The 14,038-nt window shown below is 41.3% G+C and overlaps 1 protein-coding gene across 10 annotated transcripts in view; it reads left to right on the top strand.

The window, feature by feature from the left end:
• The window catches only part of PIKFYVE (phosphoinositide kinase, FYVE-type zinc finger containing), a 64,151-nt gene extending 50,810 nt beyond the window's left edge, over positions 1–13,341 (top strand). For 8 of the 10 annotated variants that reach the window (XM_040703668.2, XM_040703669.2, XM_040703670.2 and 5 more), the window contains 13 exons: positions 141–261; positions 734–865; positions 1,450–1,545; positions 2,229–2,312; positions 2,664–2,755; positions 3,574–3,738; positions 4,300–4,359; positions 4,841–5,017; positions 5,718–5,821; positions 6,024–6,152; positions 7,316–7,577; positions 8,774–8,848; positions 9,770–13,341. In XM_040703668.2, the coding sequence (XP_040559602.1) occupies positions 141–261; positions 734–865; positions 1,450–1,545; positions 2,229–2,312; positions 2,664–2,755; positions 3,574–3,738; positions 4,300–4,359; positions 4,841–5,017; positions 5,718–5,821; positions 6,024–6,152; positions 7,316–7,577; positions 8,774–8,848; positions 9,770–9,885 (1,613 nt within the window). In that variant the 3' untranslated portion in view covers positions 9,886–13,341. The remainder of the gene's footprint in view (positions 1–140; positions 262–733; positions 866–1,449; positions 1,546–2,228; positions 2,313–2,663; positions 2,756–3,573; positions 3,739–4,299; positions 4,360–4,840; positions 5,018–5,717; positions 5,822–6,023; positions 6,153–7,315; positions 7,578–8,773; positions 8,849–9,769) is intronic. The other 2 variants (XM_421967.7, XM_015289536.4) reach the window with 1 other exon arrangement.
• The last annotated feature ends 697 nt before the right edge of the window (positions 13,342–14,038 follow it).

Here is a 14,038-nt window from a genome sequence, read left to right on the forward strand (position 1 = left end):
ATCATTATCTTCCTTTTCTGTGGCAAGTGTATGAGATCTATTTAGAAAATAGCAAATATGGTAACTTTCTGGTCTACCACCTTGCTCCCAAATACACAGAGTAAAGTTTGTGGAGCAGACTGAACTTACCTCTGTTTCAGATGTGTTTGATGGACACTCACTGGGATCTACTGACAGCCAAGTGAAAGAGAAGTCGACTATGAAAGCTATTTTGGCTAACTTATTGCCTGGGAACAATTATAACCCCATTCCGTTTCCCTTGTAAGTACTGCTTAATATGTAACATGTACAAATGAGTAGCCTGGTGAAACTGTAGACAGAGCTACGCATGCTTTTTTTGCTTTGTATATAACTTAAGTCATTATCTGGGTTTGCATCCAAATAAGCTGATGACCTTCCTTAAGACAAGAAACTTTCTGTCCTTTCCTCAGTTTCTAGGTTGCCCCCTTTTCATATTAACGACCCGATCCTTCTATTCTACTCTTGTAGAACTGTGGGCTCTGCCCACTCCCCACCTGGCTGGGTCACATCCCACTGCCCAATGCGAAGTTCAAACCTATGACCCTGACTCTTTTATCAAATTCTCTTTTTCCTAGTAGGCATGCCACTCCAGAAGCCTTTTAAGAGGAGAAGGAGAGGTACTTTCTAACTTGCTTCAGGGAGGGAACAGAAATGTCCTTCTGTACTAAGGACTTACTAAAGCTACATGCCTGCCTCTCATTTTTGCTTTCAGACCTCTCCCGAGGGTTGGACTCAAATGGGCATTGTCTGGGTGTAGGTCAGGTTCAATGGCTGCTGCATGTGCCCTCAAGTCCCTCTCACGTGAAAATGAGCAGGCTGGGAAGTCTTTTCAGCTACTCTGTCTGTATGTGTTGTAGTGTTTCTTGTTTGACATGAACCTAATGTTTGGCAGCCTGAGTTTAAAATCTGACTTCTACCCTGAAGTAATAGTGGAGGCCACGGGCTAGTGAGGTAAAAGTGAAATGACAATCTTATAGGTAAGTTAAAGAAAATCTGATGGGAAACTCAGGAGGCTTTGGGGAGGTTTCTGTGCTAAATTTCTTGTTCGGAAGACTGGATGGTTTTTTTGCCTCCTAACTTCACTCTGCAGACTACTCTGCAGGACACATAAAGCAAACTGGCAGGTTTTAGTGCCATTAGAAACAGTGGCTGCTAAACACAAATAGACTTTAACTTAGAGCTGGTCCTCTGGTACTAGAAGCTTGCTTGATGTGATGATTGCTCTAACACGCTGCCAGTTAGATTTAACCACGTAGCTAGCTATGAGTGGGTCTGTTGAGAGAGGCTGATCTGGAATGCTTTGGCTCTGTGCTAAGACTTTCAGCTTGTGCCTCGAGTGCAGTGAAGAGATTGGGTTTTGACCAAAAATTAACCTTTTCATAAACTTCTGTTGTCTGCTAATGGTCTCTCTATTCCATTTTCATTCAGTGACCCAGATAAACACTACCTAATGTATGAGCATGAACGCGTACCTATTGCAGTCTGTGAGAAAGAACCAAGCTCCATCATAGCTTTTGCTCTCAGGTACTGGTGTTACTTTCTCTTCATCTGACGTGTTATATTCTGGCAGCTGTTCTGTGCAGGGAATATAGGGAAGTAGGAGGGAACAAGCATGACAATTTCGTCACTCAGCTGCTGTGAGAGTTTCTGACAGAGCTGAAGTTGTCTTCTTATACTACTAAGATACGGAGTGCACGTTTTCCAGCTTCCAGCTGGATTTTGGGCTTTTTCTACCCACACAAAAATGATGCAATTGTGGTGTTCTGTTGAAGCTAATACTGATAGAGGAAGAGGTGTGAATAAAGCTTTCTCAGTTCTCTAGCCTGAAGACAGTGCAACTGAAATAAGGAACACTGACTGACTATTTGTAATACAATCTCCCCCTTGCCTGCATTCAGTTATGCCAGCTACTGCTTAGCTCTGCAAACCAGCTACTTCAGTAAACCTTGGAGCTTTCTTGGCATTAGGCAGTAGACTTAGAGTAGCTCATTCTTAAATTGCAGAAGCAATAAGGGGGGAGAGTATTTCTCACGGTGTGAACTAAGGCAGGAGCTGTGATAAGGGAGATAATCGTAGCTGTAAGGAAAAGTAATAAAAACATTTCCTACTGTAGGTTTGTTTGCTGTCTCTGAACTGAATCTTTGAGTTGGTATAGCAGGGTTTCCTAGAGGAAAACTTATTTTCATTTCTTTCTTTTTCTCCTTCAGTTGCAAGGAATACAGAAATGCCCTGGATGAGTTGTCCAAAGCATCTCCAAAAAATGGTACTGAAGAAGGACTACAGCCAAACAGGTTAGATGCAGGAGCTACGTTATATAGAGAAAACTATAGTTGAGTATAGTTTTAGTATAGTTTATAGTAGCAAAAGTGGTTGTTGGGAAGCAGCCAAAACTAGGATGAGGAAGGACCCAGAGAGTATGCCTCTGTTAGGATCTCTGCTTTCTGATGGAATCTGGCTCTAACATCCAACCTGAATCTGCCCTGCACAACTTGAGGCTGTTCCCTCATGTCCTATTGCTAGTTGCATGGGAGAAGAGGCTGACCCCCACCTTGCCGCAATCCTCCTCCCCTTTGCTACAGGAGTAAAGCTGTAGTGTCTCAGATAGTTGTTTGTTGTCCTTACTATGACATTTTTCCTTTCAGTATGTCAGATGGCAAACCAAAGAGCGGGAGTCCTGTGCGACTGCCTGAGGCTAACGCGGGTCCTTCAAATCGTGCCGCTGAAATGGAACAACGTAAGAGCATTTTCAAAGTCGTGTATATGATATTAATTTCAGACTTCAGTTTGTTCATTCTGTTTGAACTCTTTCAAAGCTGTCATAACAAAGAAAATGCAGTCTGAGTACCATCGTCTTGTTTCAGTTGTGCTTGCTGAGTTTTTTCATGTTTAAATTGTGACTTGCAGTCAACCTGATGTAGAACATACTGTATTTTTTATAAGTCTCTGTCCATAATGGCTTTCTCTGATTCTTAAGAGATGATGTTACCATCCTATGCTTTAATGTGTTATTATTACATAATGGAACATAATTTATTCTTGGGCCTAACATACTCAGTGGGGCATGATGCCTGTGTGTTCTGATCTCTTCAGTACTGCCTTGTCTAAAATGACACCAAACATTTTCAAATAGAGAGGGGGACATCCTCACACTTTGTGTGGTTTCAGGATGCCAGCGGGGTAGGCTTCTGTGTTGTAGTCCTCCCCCACCATTTTCTTAAAGTATATATGGCTCGTGGCACAATTCCTGTTTTGAATTGTATTTGTTGCATTTGAAATGTTGACGTTTCGCTCAAGCAAGCAGAAACAGTGACTGAAGCTTGTATTGTTCTTGTGAAGTGTGCTCTCTTGAGTGACTCCAGCATTCCACAGTGTCACTCAGGACATTAAATCTGCTGACTGAATGGACATTGGTTGCCTGAAGAATTGCAGGTTTGCTGGGTGGTGTCACCCCTCCAGTTAGAACAACAAACAGAGAATGCTTGTCTGACTCAAGCCTTTATTTAACTGCTTCTGGTAATGCCAATATCATCTTCTTTATTCTTTTTGCTGTAGCAAAGAAACCATCTAGTGTTTTGTCTTTCTTCCGTGGCACGGGAGGAAAGAGCCCAGACCTGTCTTCCCAGAAGAAGGAGACCTTACGTGGTGCTGACAGTGCCTATTACCAGGTTGGACAGATGGGTAAAGAGGGAGCAGAGAACCAAGGAGCAGAGCCACAAGGTACAGGGTTGCTGCTGTTGAATCCATCTTCTGTTTTGAAGTGCTAATTCTTCCAAACCTCATTCATACTGAAAAGGCTAAGAATACATTCCAGCTCATACTTTTTCAATGGTTTCAGCATTTTTTCAATCCCAGCATGCATTGAAAACAGATGACTGAAGCTCAAAATGTAGATTTGTCCTAAGGATTTTGCTTTGCTTTTTAAGAAGAGAAATAGAGAAATGGGGGCTTTTAAACCCCTCTACCTAAAAGGACGTTTAGTAATCTGAATATGAATTGACTTCAGTTTATCAGCCCATGCTCTCTTTCTTGCTTCCTGTTTAACTTTCTATTGTTTATGCTCGCGCTAAGCAAACAGAGAAAACAAAGAGAGAACTTGTATTTGTGTTCTAGGAATATCAGTGCCCTTCTAGCATATGTACAGCTATGCCTCTAATTCTGTAGTTGCCAATGTATTCTTGAAGAAAAGAAAGTAATTTTCTCATAATATGGATTTACAAGCATTATCTTGCATAGCTCTTTAAATGATGATGATAATCAAGAAGTCCTTTATGTTTTCAGATGAGGTGGATGGAGGAGATGGACAGAAGAAACAGCTGGTGAATCCCCATGTGGAACTCCGTGAGTTTTGCATAATAACTTGAAGTCTTAGCTGACAAAATCCTTTTTCCTTGTGCATGTAATGAAAGTCTTCAGGTGGATTGCTCTATTTATAGCACTTTGCATGGTTTTGTATTATATAGCTGTATGAGACAGGAGGGACAAAAAGTTAATAACAGAGAAATACCATTTTTACTTGCTCTAATCCGTGTCTGATGCAAAAAATACTGCGTGACCTGCCTTCCTCCCCCATTTGGATTGTTGTCCCTTTGGCATGTATTGTAAGCTAACCTAAAGGAGGTTAATTTTTTTTCTTTCCTGCAAGCCTTTAATTTCAATTGTATTGATTCACATGCCCAAGGTACAATAGGTATTGGAGCAGGATATTAAAGAAAGTAGTTTTTTTAAATTTTTTTTGAAACATCATTAAAATCTCTTAAGTGTCATCTCTGGTAGGTAGTGAGTGTTGCATACTGTTATTGAGAAAGAAGTTTTCTTGCAGAGTTCTCAGATGCGAATGCCAAGTTCTACTGCAGGATTTATTATGCTGGCGAGTTTCACAAGATGCGTGAAGTGATACTGGGGAGCAGTGAAGAGGACTTCATCCGCTCCCTCTCTCACTCGATGCCCTGGCAGGCACGAGGTGGCAAATCTGGGGCTGCATTCTATGTGACTGAAGGTAAAAACTGCTGCCTCATCTTTCAGAATTAAAGGGTGTTGTTTAGAGCTGGTGATGATTAGTATGTTGTGTAATCCCTGATTACAGAGGGTTGCTGACTGTTAAATGGCCAATCAGAGTGGAAAGTTAAGTGGATTGTTTGGAGTATTCAAAATCTGTTTTTTTTCTTGCTTTTTTAACTTGTTTAAAATAAAATTAATGGGCAGGATGGAAAAATGGAGTTTTGTTTTCAGTAGTGGCAGCCAGAGAGTCCAGTTGAGCAGAAAGGTGGTATTCTGCTAGGTGGATTTCAGTAAACAAATTCAGTGTACTTCAAGGAAAAATCTGATTATTGAAGATACCGTTTCTTATCATCTCACATAGCATATAACAAGATTTCTTTTTTTTTTTCAACAGCATCTGATTCTAGTCTCTTGCTTAGAGCAGGTCTTGAATGGAAGGGTCTGTAGGCTGTTTTTACTGTATGCATAAGGATCCCATAAAACTGAGTTAAATCAGACTTAGTGTCTTCTTTCTGACTTACCAGCAGATCCAAATTGACAATATAGCCAGAAAAGAATTATAAATGTAATATAAATGTAATATCTTCTGTAGCTAAGAGTTTAGGAGAATGGCAGTCTTTCAAACTATTTCAATTGCATGGCTGTTCTAAAGCACTTGCAAAAAATGTCACTCACATATCTGTCTGATATTAAAACAGATGATAGATTCATCTTGAAGCAGATGCCTCGCCTGGAAGTCCAGTCATTCCTTGACTTTGCTCCACACTACTTCACTTACATCACTAATGCAGTTCAGCAGAAGGTATTTTTTTTTTTTAAGTGCTTTTATGTTAGGCAGTGTTCTGTATTTTGTGGACTAGTAGGTGTTCCCATTAACCATTTTCATTTAAGCAAAAAGAATATCTGTTGGAGGGTATGAGTTGTACTAAGAATACAGTGGTACTTCTGAGATTTGATTGGTTGCCTGCATGCAGAGATCTTACCCAATGTCTTTTCTTAATCAGAAGCCCACAGCACTGGCCAAAATCCTTGGGGTGTATCGAATTGGGTACAAGAACTCTCAAAACAACACTGAGAAGAAACTGGATCTGCTTGTCATGGAAAACCTTTTCTATGGGAGAAAGATGGCTCAGGTAAGAGCAAGAAGTTTTGACCATGTCTGACAGAGTTTTTGCTCCACTGCAGTGCATACTCTTTCTGGGCTGAGAGAAGTAGCAGGGTTAATAGTAATTATCTTTTCCATATGCTCTAAGTTGGCAGTTAGTGCCTGTTTTTTGTTATGTGATCCTCAGTAACTTGATGACTAGATTGGCTCATTCAGATAGCTGTAGTGCATACTTTAGTTGTTAAGTCTTATTTGTCCAGGTGTATCTGATGTCTGAGAGAGCCTTGCCAGTTTAATTAACAAAATGCTACATTTTTTGGTAAAGCATTTATAGACTATATTATGTCCTAATGTATTTAAAAGGGGGGTCTTATGTATGGAGATTGTGAAGCAAATTCCATAATAATGCTTTAAACTCACTGTTCTGTCTTTGAACCATTTCATGTGTGTGACGAGGTCCTGAATTCAGCCTTGCTTCTTAGTTAGGGAGGATGGCTTTTATGAGGCAGTAGCATAGAGGCCTTAAAGTGGCAAGGAAAGTCCTCTTCAAATGCTAAGTTGATGCTGAAAAGGAAACTGAAACAGATGTTACCTTCTCTCTTAGTGTCTGACATCAAATAGTGAGTAGTTATAGAAATAAAGATTATGGGCTTTTTCCTTGGAGTTAATCAAGTCTTGACTTGAACAACCTGCTCTAACTGGACATGCTTCAAGTAGAGCACTGGGCTAGAGACCTCCAGAGGTCTTTTCCAGTCAAAGAAAGTATTCTGTAGTCTGTCTCTGGTCTTGTCAACCCATGTTAAATGGCTCATTAAGCAAGGACCCACTTCCTCCTTGAGTGCCTTTAGCTGCTGTCAGCATTTGAGTCTATAAGCTGGCTGGGCAACTGAGTTTGCCCATTCAATTTAAAAATAGAGGCGCACATTTTCCCTTAGGTTAGACTAAATATTAATGAAATTTCTTGCCTAAAATTTGAGATTTGAAGTTGCAGAGCTTTTGTGTAGGTTTACATGGTGCTCTCCACTTAGGGAACTGTTATTTTTTCTGTATTGAAGTTTGCTGTCTTCTCCGTAGTGAGAAGGGAAGAGCTGCCCTGCTATGATCCCTGCTCAAACACTGCAGTCAGTTATTTTGAAGTCTTTAATCTTACAGAAGAAAGTGGGAAAACGTAGTGCTGTTCTCCATTTACAGGTTTTTGACCTAAAGGGCTCTCTCCGGAATAGAAATGTTAAAACAGACACAGGGAAAGAAAGCTGTGATGTAGTCCTATTGGATGAGAACCTTCTGAAGATGGTCCGTGACAACCCTTTGTACATCCGTTCCCATTGCAAGGCTGTGCTGAGAGCTTCTATACACAGTGATTCCCAGTTCCTCTCCAGCCACCTCATCATAGACTATTCCCTGCTGGTGGGTCGAGATGATACAAGCAATGAGCTGGTTGTTGGGATCATTGGTAAGTTGAATGTTGCTTTTTCTCGCTTTCATGAAACTGCTTTCTTCTGATTTCAGTACTCTTAGAACTGTATCGCCACCCCCCAGAGGTGTGTGCCAAAAAGCTGATCTCCCAGCTGCTGAAATACTGCCCTCATCTGTCATGAGTGTTCGTAGTGGAGGCAGGAAGTTTTTTCTCCAGCTCTCGTATAATTTGTGCTATCCTATTCCTATCAGTAGGAGTATATCTGGGAAACATTGGGAAGAATGTATGTGTGGGGCCTTACACGTAGTGAGCAAACAATCGAGTTGATGTTTAACCTGCACTTTGACTCCAGTTGAAATAGAATTATGTGTATGTCTTCATGTGTTTAATCTTTAAAGTTCAATAGTATTTACATATCTGTTCAAATAGCAATGTCTGTGGAATAGATTTAAGTAGGAACAAACAGTGAGAAGTAGGGGTGGAAGAGGGAGATCGAATATTCTGAGATCACTTAGGATCATGTAGCCTGACCTAGATAATGAATGTCAACCAAGTAATTTCCTTGCCACATCCTCTGACTTGTGACTGGAAAGTAGAGTGCCATCTTTAGACAGGGAAACTAGCTGTGTGCAAAAACCTTGGAAGTGATTAACTTCATCTTCACTTTTGCAGACCAGAGTGTTTGTATGCTTGTAATCATTTTTCCTAAAACTGGTTTAGAAACAGTTCTGAGCTCTTTCTTTGCAGCCGTCTTTTCCAGGATCCCTTGTGGTGTTTTCAGCCCTCCATTTCATGAGGTATAAACTGTTAGATCTGCAGGTGGCTGCACTGATGAGGAATGCTCTCGGCCTAAACGGCTAGGTGTTCAAGTTTTTGATGCTGCTAGCAGCTGTAGAAAAGTAATGGAAGCTGTTGCAGCAAAGTGGGGCTTCTGATATGTTTCTAGGATGAAGGTCAGCTAAGTGACTTCACCTTTTTTTTGTAGAGGTAGGAAGAGTTGGTTGTGATCTTGATGGATGTTTAAGCTATCGCATTCACCCCAGCCAAGTAGAATAAATAATCTGCAAAGTGAAGCTGCTGTTAGGGGGAACACCTGAGTCCTTCTGGCTATAGAAGCCTACTGTATTTTCTTCCCTGTTGGAGGAGGCATCATGCATTTTAGAACAACACTACTTGGGTTATAGCAGATATGGCATGTCTGTGGATGGATTTCTTTTTTTTTCTTGCAACAGACTATATTCGCACTTTTACCTGGGACAAAAAGCTTGAAATGGTGGTGAAGTCAACTGGCATCTTGGGAGGTCAAGGTAAGGTTATAATCAAAAGCTTTATTTTTGTTCTACTTTTTATTTAGCTGGAAGCTTCTAATAACTGTGCTAGTAAAGCTGCAACTTCCTCTGTGCAAAATTGCACTTTTAATTATGTGGAGCAGGGGGAGGAATAAAAACTTTCAGAAAAAAATCATGTATTTGTCTGCTTTCATGAGAGACTCTTGAGGTACCCAAACGCCTGGAAATGAGGTGTAGTCATCTACTTACCAGGCTGTTCTATTTTTTTTTCGTGGTTACCCAGTGCTCACAAAAACAGATAGAGAGAAATACTAGCAAAAAAAGCCCTTTCTGCCTGGTTTCAGAAGAGACTGTCTGAGTCCAGGAAATCAAATACACTGTAGGATTTTAGTTTGGAGGAGTCCTTACCAAATGATTGACTGCTGCTACCCAGATTTTGAGGAGCCGATGAGTTTCCTATGTGGAAATGAGAGAAGTATCTTGCATGCAGAATTTCCAAGTATTGGCCACATGTTAACAGGAAAGTTGTTCAAGAAGGGGAGGGAAACATTCGTGATCTCACTGCCTGGATGTCTGGAGCAGATAAGAGCATGTCCATACAGTGACATTCTTCCTGGGAGAAATTTGCATCTTTGCTGGCAAAAACCTGTAAAGACATGTAAACTGGAGAGAAGGAAAAACAATCAGGGCTAGCGTGGAAAAACCTAGATAGCTCCTCCAGCTCCATGTCTCTCAATTCAGCATCAGCTAATCCAGATCTTGATCTCATTTGTTTCTCAAACGTTTAAGAAATAAAGAAATCTAACCATACTTGTTGATTCCATGTACAGCATGCATTCATCCATGTGCCAGGTGGTGCTGTAACTTCATGTGAAAGCTGTTTGTACTGCAGTGTATGTTTTAGCCCATTTCTAACTGCCTTTGACTTTTGCACATTAGGTAAGATGCCAACTGTGGTCTCTCCAGAACTCTACCGGACCAGGTTTTGTGAAGCTATGGACAAGTATTTCCTGATGGTGCCAGACCATTGGACAGGGCTCGGCCTGAATTGCTAAACTAAAGCCCATATTGGCAAAGCACAAGAGGACAGTGGTTCTCTTGTACAGGTCACTCTCTTTCTGTGGTCTGCCCAGCAGTAAGCAAGAGGATTCCACATCTGCACTGACCACGTGCATCATGTTGCAAGGTGTGAAATTTGCTTGTTGCACTTTAATCCTTTCTTGAAGGGTGGAGTGGGCCAGTCTCATCAAGGATTTAAGCTAAGGTACCACTGAAGAGCATTGATAAGAGACATTCCCTCTGTCAGTAGGGAGAGTGGTGATATCTCTATGTATGAGCACTGAAACCAACACTGTCTCATTCATGGTGGTACAGAACTACGTGATCTCTGTAAGTCTTGCACTCCTTAATTGGTGTTGAGTATGAATAGCTCATGTTTCTGTAGTAGATGTGTGGTATTGCAAATGTGAAATAAGCACTCCTGCCCCATGTGGGTGGGTGAAGGAAGAATCAAGTTAATTCTGAAGTTACACCATGGTTGCAGTGATCTGTAGTTGACCTGGTTAGGACCCAGGAATAACTTATGTGCATGCTTCTTTTTTTTTAGAGGCAGCTCCACAGCTATGATGCCATAACTCTCTAAATCACTACAATTTGTAAGTTACAGTACCGCGGTACACATCTGTCTCCGTTATAATTTGATTTTTAGCAGAATCCCATACAAATGGGTTGTCAGTGATCAGCATATTGCAAACCTCAATATGTATTCCTTCAAGTCTAAACAAGAATTCAATTTAAATGTTGCCCAACTCCGTAGAAACAGGTGACTAAACTCTACCCTTTTATGTAAGAAAGCTCAATTCTAGTTATGAAGCTGGTTAACTCCTCCCTTAGCAGAAGGCACCAAATTGCTAGATGAAATGCATGCTACCTTACATTGACAACTCTCTCCTTAATGAAACCATTGTTCCTGGCAGATCACTTCAAATCCATTTCAGTTTCCAAAACCTTTCAAACAATGAAACAATGCATTTACCTCATGGTGGAATTTTGCCAGGAGACTGCTTTTCTTGTATTTGTGACATGTTGATGAGAATAAGCATCCCCATCTCATTTAACTGTGCCATTCCTATGTAAAACCTCTCTTCAGCAGTATTAGACGTGTTTTTTTTTGCACCAAGATGATGAATGTAGTCTTCTGTAAAATGAAAAACCTGAACTAATAAGTATTTTGTATGGTGGTTCAGATATGCAGAGACCTGAGAATCTCTGCATTATGACAATAAGCAGTTCTTTCTGTTTTTATTATTTTTTTACCTGTTTTTGTAGGTGGCAAGTTTACTTTTTAGCTTGAGAATAATATAGGCCAGTAAATAAGAATTTATTTTTTTATGTGAGTTTGAGAGGCAAGAATAGTGTCCTTGTTGTACTTCCACTCTCTGGTGGAAGGACTGACTTCAAACATGGAGTCTAGGACAGCATAGCTCTTGATGAATTACTCATTCTGACCAATTAGTTGCCTGGTAATGCCATCTTCACTGTAACTGTGAGTCAAAACATGCATTTTGTTCACTCTTCCTCCCACATTCAGTATTTTCTTCTGCAGCAGATGGTGGTGGTTCTGTTCAGGAGTGACAGCTGGGCAGCTCTGAAAAGAAAGTGACTGAGAACTGAGCTGTTGGATCTGAAAGCAACCAGTGCAGTTTAGATCTGAACTGCTAGGAGGCAACAGTCATTTATACTGGGAGTCTTCCCCCTTCCCTGAACCACACTGCAAAGCATTTCTCAATCATGAGCAAAAGTGCTGACCTTGAAGCTGCAAAAATGAAAGTATTCCCACTTCCTCTGTCCAATGTATTCAGTTTCTGGGGGTGTAGTGTGAAAAGCTGCAGTGGTGTGTGCTGTGGAAAGATGACACAGTAGTGCTTGATTTCTCTGGCACAGAATCTCTCTAGTTCAGTACAGTGCTTCAGGTGAAGATTACCTCTGGAACGCATCTTGTCTCCTATGTTGATATGTGCTCCTGAGCTGGTTAGTTTTTGTTGTAGGGCCTAGTGTGTAATGAGGAACCAACCTACCCATCAGCTCAATGGTAATCATTTCTGTAGCTTTGAATGTCTGTTTACTGATGTGGAAGAAAGAGCGCGATATGTAGCCTGAATCTCTTTTGGTCTTCATTACAGTTTACATGTGTTCTTTTTTCTTCCCCTTCTGAAGTTTTACAGGGAAAAATTTGCCTTGCCTGAAATCTAAGGTGACCCAACCTTAGTCAGTATGTGCAGTGGCTGATGGACCACGAGTTTGGGCAGTGTCATGACATCTGCACAAAGCTGATGTAGAGCTGGGATGTGCTACTTCTGTTTTGTTACCAGTGACCCTTACTCCAGAGTGATATGTAGCTGTTCTGTACTGCTTGTCTTCCAGAGTCTCAAGCAGCTGGCTGTAAAAACAACCTGGTCATCTGATCGTAGCTACTGTTCCCCTCTACATCACTGTATGAGGCCATTGGCAATGTACAAAATGAGTGAACCTTCCATTCTGGCCAGCTGTTTTGTAGCCTGAGAATGCAGAGCCTGGATGTGTGAATTGCAGCCTTTTGGGGCTAAGTCGTAGCATTTGGAGAGGCTTGTAAGAGTGATCTTGGTCTGGAATCATTGGCTAGGCTTTGGATCTAGTCATAGGTAAAACAGGTAGTGTTAACTGGAACTGGGACATCTTTGGGTGCCACGTAACCTGAAGTGGTAAGCATTTCTAGTTCAAATCCCAGAAGCTGGACAGATCTCCCAAGGTGTTCCCTTTTCAGAGTAAGAATTGTCCTTGCATTTCACTTGCTACAAAGCTGGATTTCTAAGGAAAACAATAGGTTTTGTGGAATATATCTTTGAGAGACCTCTTTGTTAGAGCTGTGTACTTGCAGCATATGTAAAGATGTCCTAAGGGAACAGTCTGGGTGTTAAGCAAGCCTTTTGATGAGAGCATTTTATTTCTTGTTAACACAGGTTCAGTATGTGTGTGTGAACAAAATGCAGTTGTAAATGCAAAGACTGCATCTTTTCAGAGTTAGGCTGGCTCTTCTGTTTTCATCTGAGGCCTCGTGACAAACATCTAAATCTTGTCCCAGTCCGAAGTGAGGACTTGTCCGCATGTTGATTCCAAGCAGCAAAATGTCCTGTGGTGACCCAGGACTGCTTTCTGTCCCCAGACACACACACGAGGGACTCTTGCTGGTTAAGGAGCTCCACTGGGCTCAGGTGGAGCTGCCTGTGGAATGAGTGGTTTGTCCTCCATGACAATGACCAAAACCCAATTAATCGCTCACTGGTAGGAGGCTGGACTACTCATTATTCAAAGCACTTAATGTATCATAATGTATGTATTTCTAATCTACGTTGGTTCAACTGTATTTTATAAAATTGATGTACTAAACTATTTGAGAATAACTACCTTGATTACTTGGAGAATCGAAATGTGATGTACATAGATAAAAATACAAATAAAGTGACTAAAATATACGTGGGTCCATTCCCTGTGATGCAGTGGTTATGTTTCTTACAGCATCCCTCTTTCCTGGTCACAGCCCAAGGCCCGTGCTTGCTCTGCGTCAATTGCACTGCTGGAGGTTTCTAGCTTTGTGTGCAGCATAAGCATGCCTGGAATCTCTGCCTTGTGGTTTGACTGTTCTGATGAAGCAGGATCTGTGGGCGGCTCTCCGGGTCAGCGCTTATAAAACGTGCCAAGAAGCTGTGGTGCGCTTCTCCCGCCTTTCCTCTTCGCAGCTGCTTTTCAACAGTGCTGCGTGAGACGGAGCGTTTTATCCAGCAGGTGGCGCTGTTTCCGTGGCCCATTTCTTCCAAGAGGCGGATTTTCCTTCAGAGGAGATCTCCAGGTATTTATGCCGTTTTCTCAGAAGCGGATAAGGTTAAACTTCTTTAAATTCTTATTTTAAAAGTGAAATGACTTGTCTTAATTGCTTCATATTGCCACCACGTAGTAACTTCCTCTCTTAAAGCTAAAAATGGTGTGCAATTAAATCTAGGAAGGGGACTTGTTGGTTCATAGACTGTATTAAGAATGAAAATGTGAGGAGTACACCTGCATTATGTGCCATCTCTGCTTTTGCCAGATGAGTCTGTTTTATCTGCTCCTGTATGAATCTGTCAGAAGCTCTCCCAGCATGGGGATGTCCACCAGTATAGAAGATTTGGTTAG

The sequence above is a fragment of the Gallus gallus genome, chromosome 7 (genome assembly GCF_016699485.2).
Source record: "Gallus gallus isolate bGalGal1 chromosome 7, bGalGal1.mat.broiler.GRCg7b, whole genome shotgun sequence".
NCBI classification, from domain to species: domain Eukaryota; kingdom Metazoa; phylum Chordata; class Aves; order Galliformes; family Phasianidae; genus Gallus; species Gallus gallus.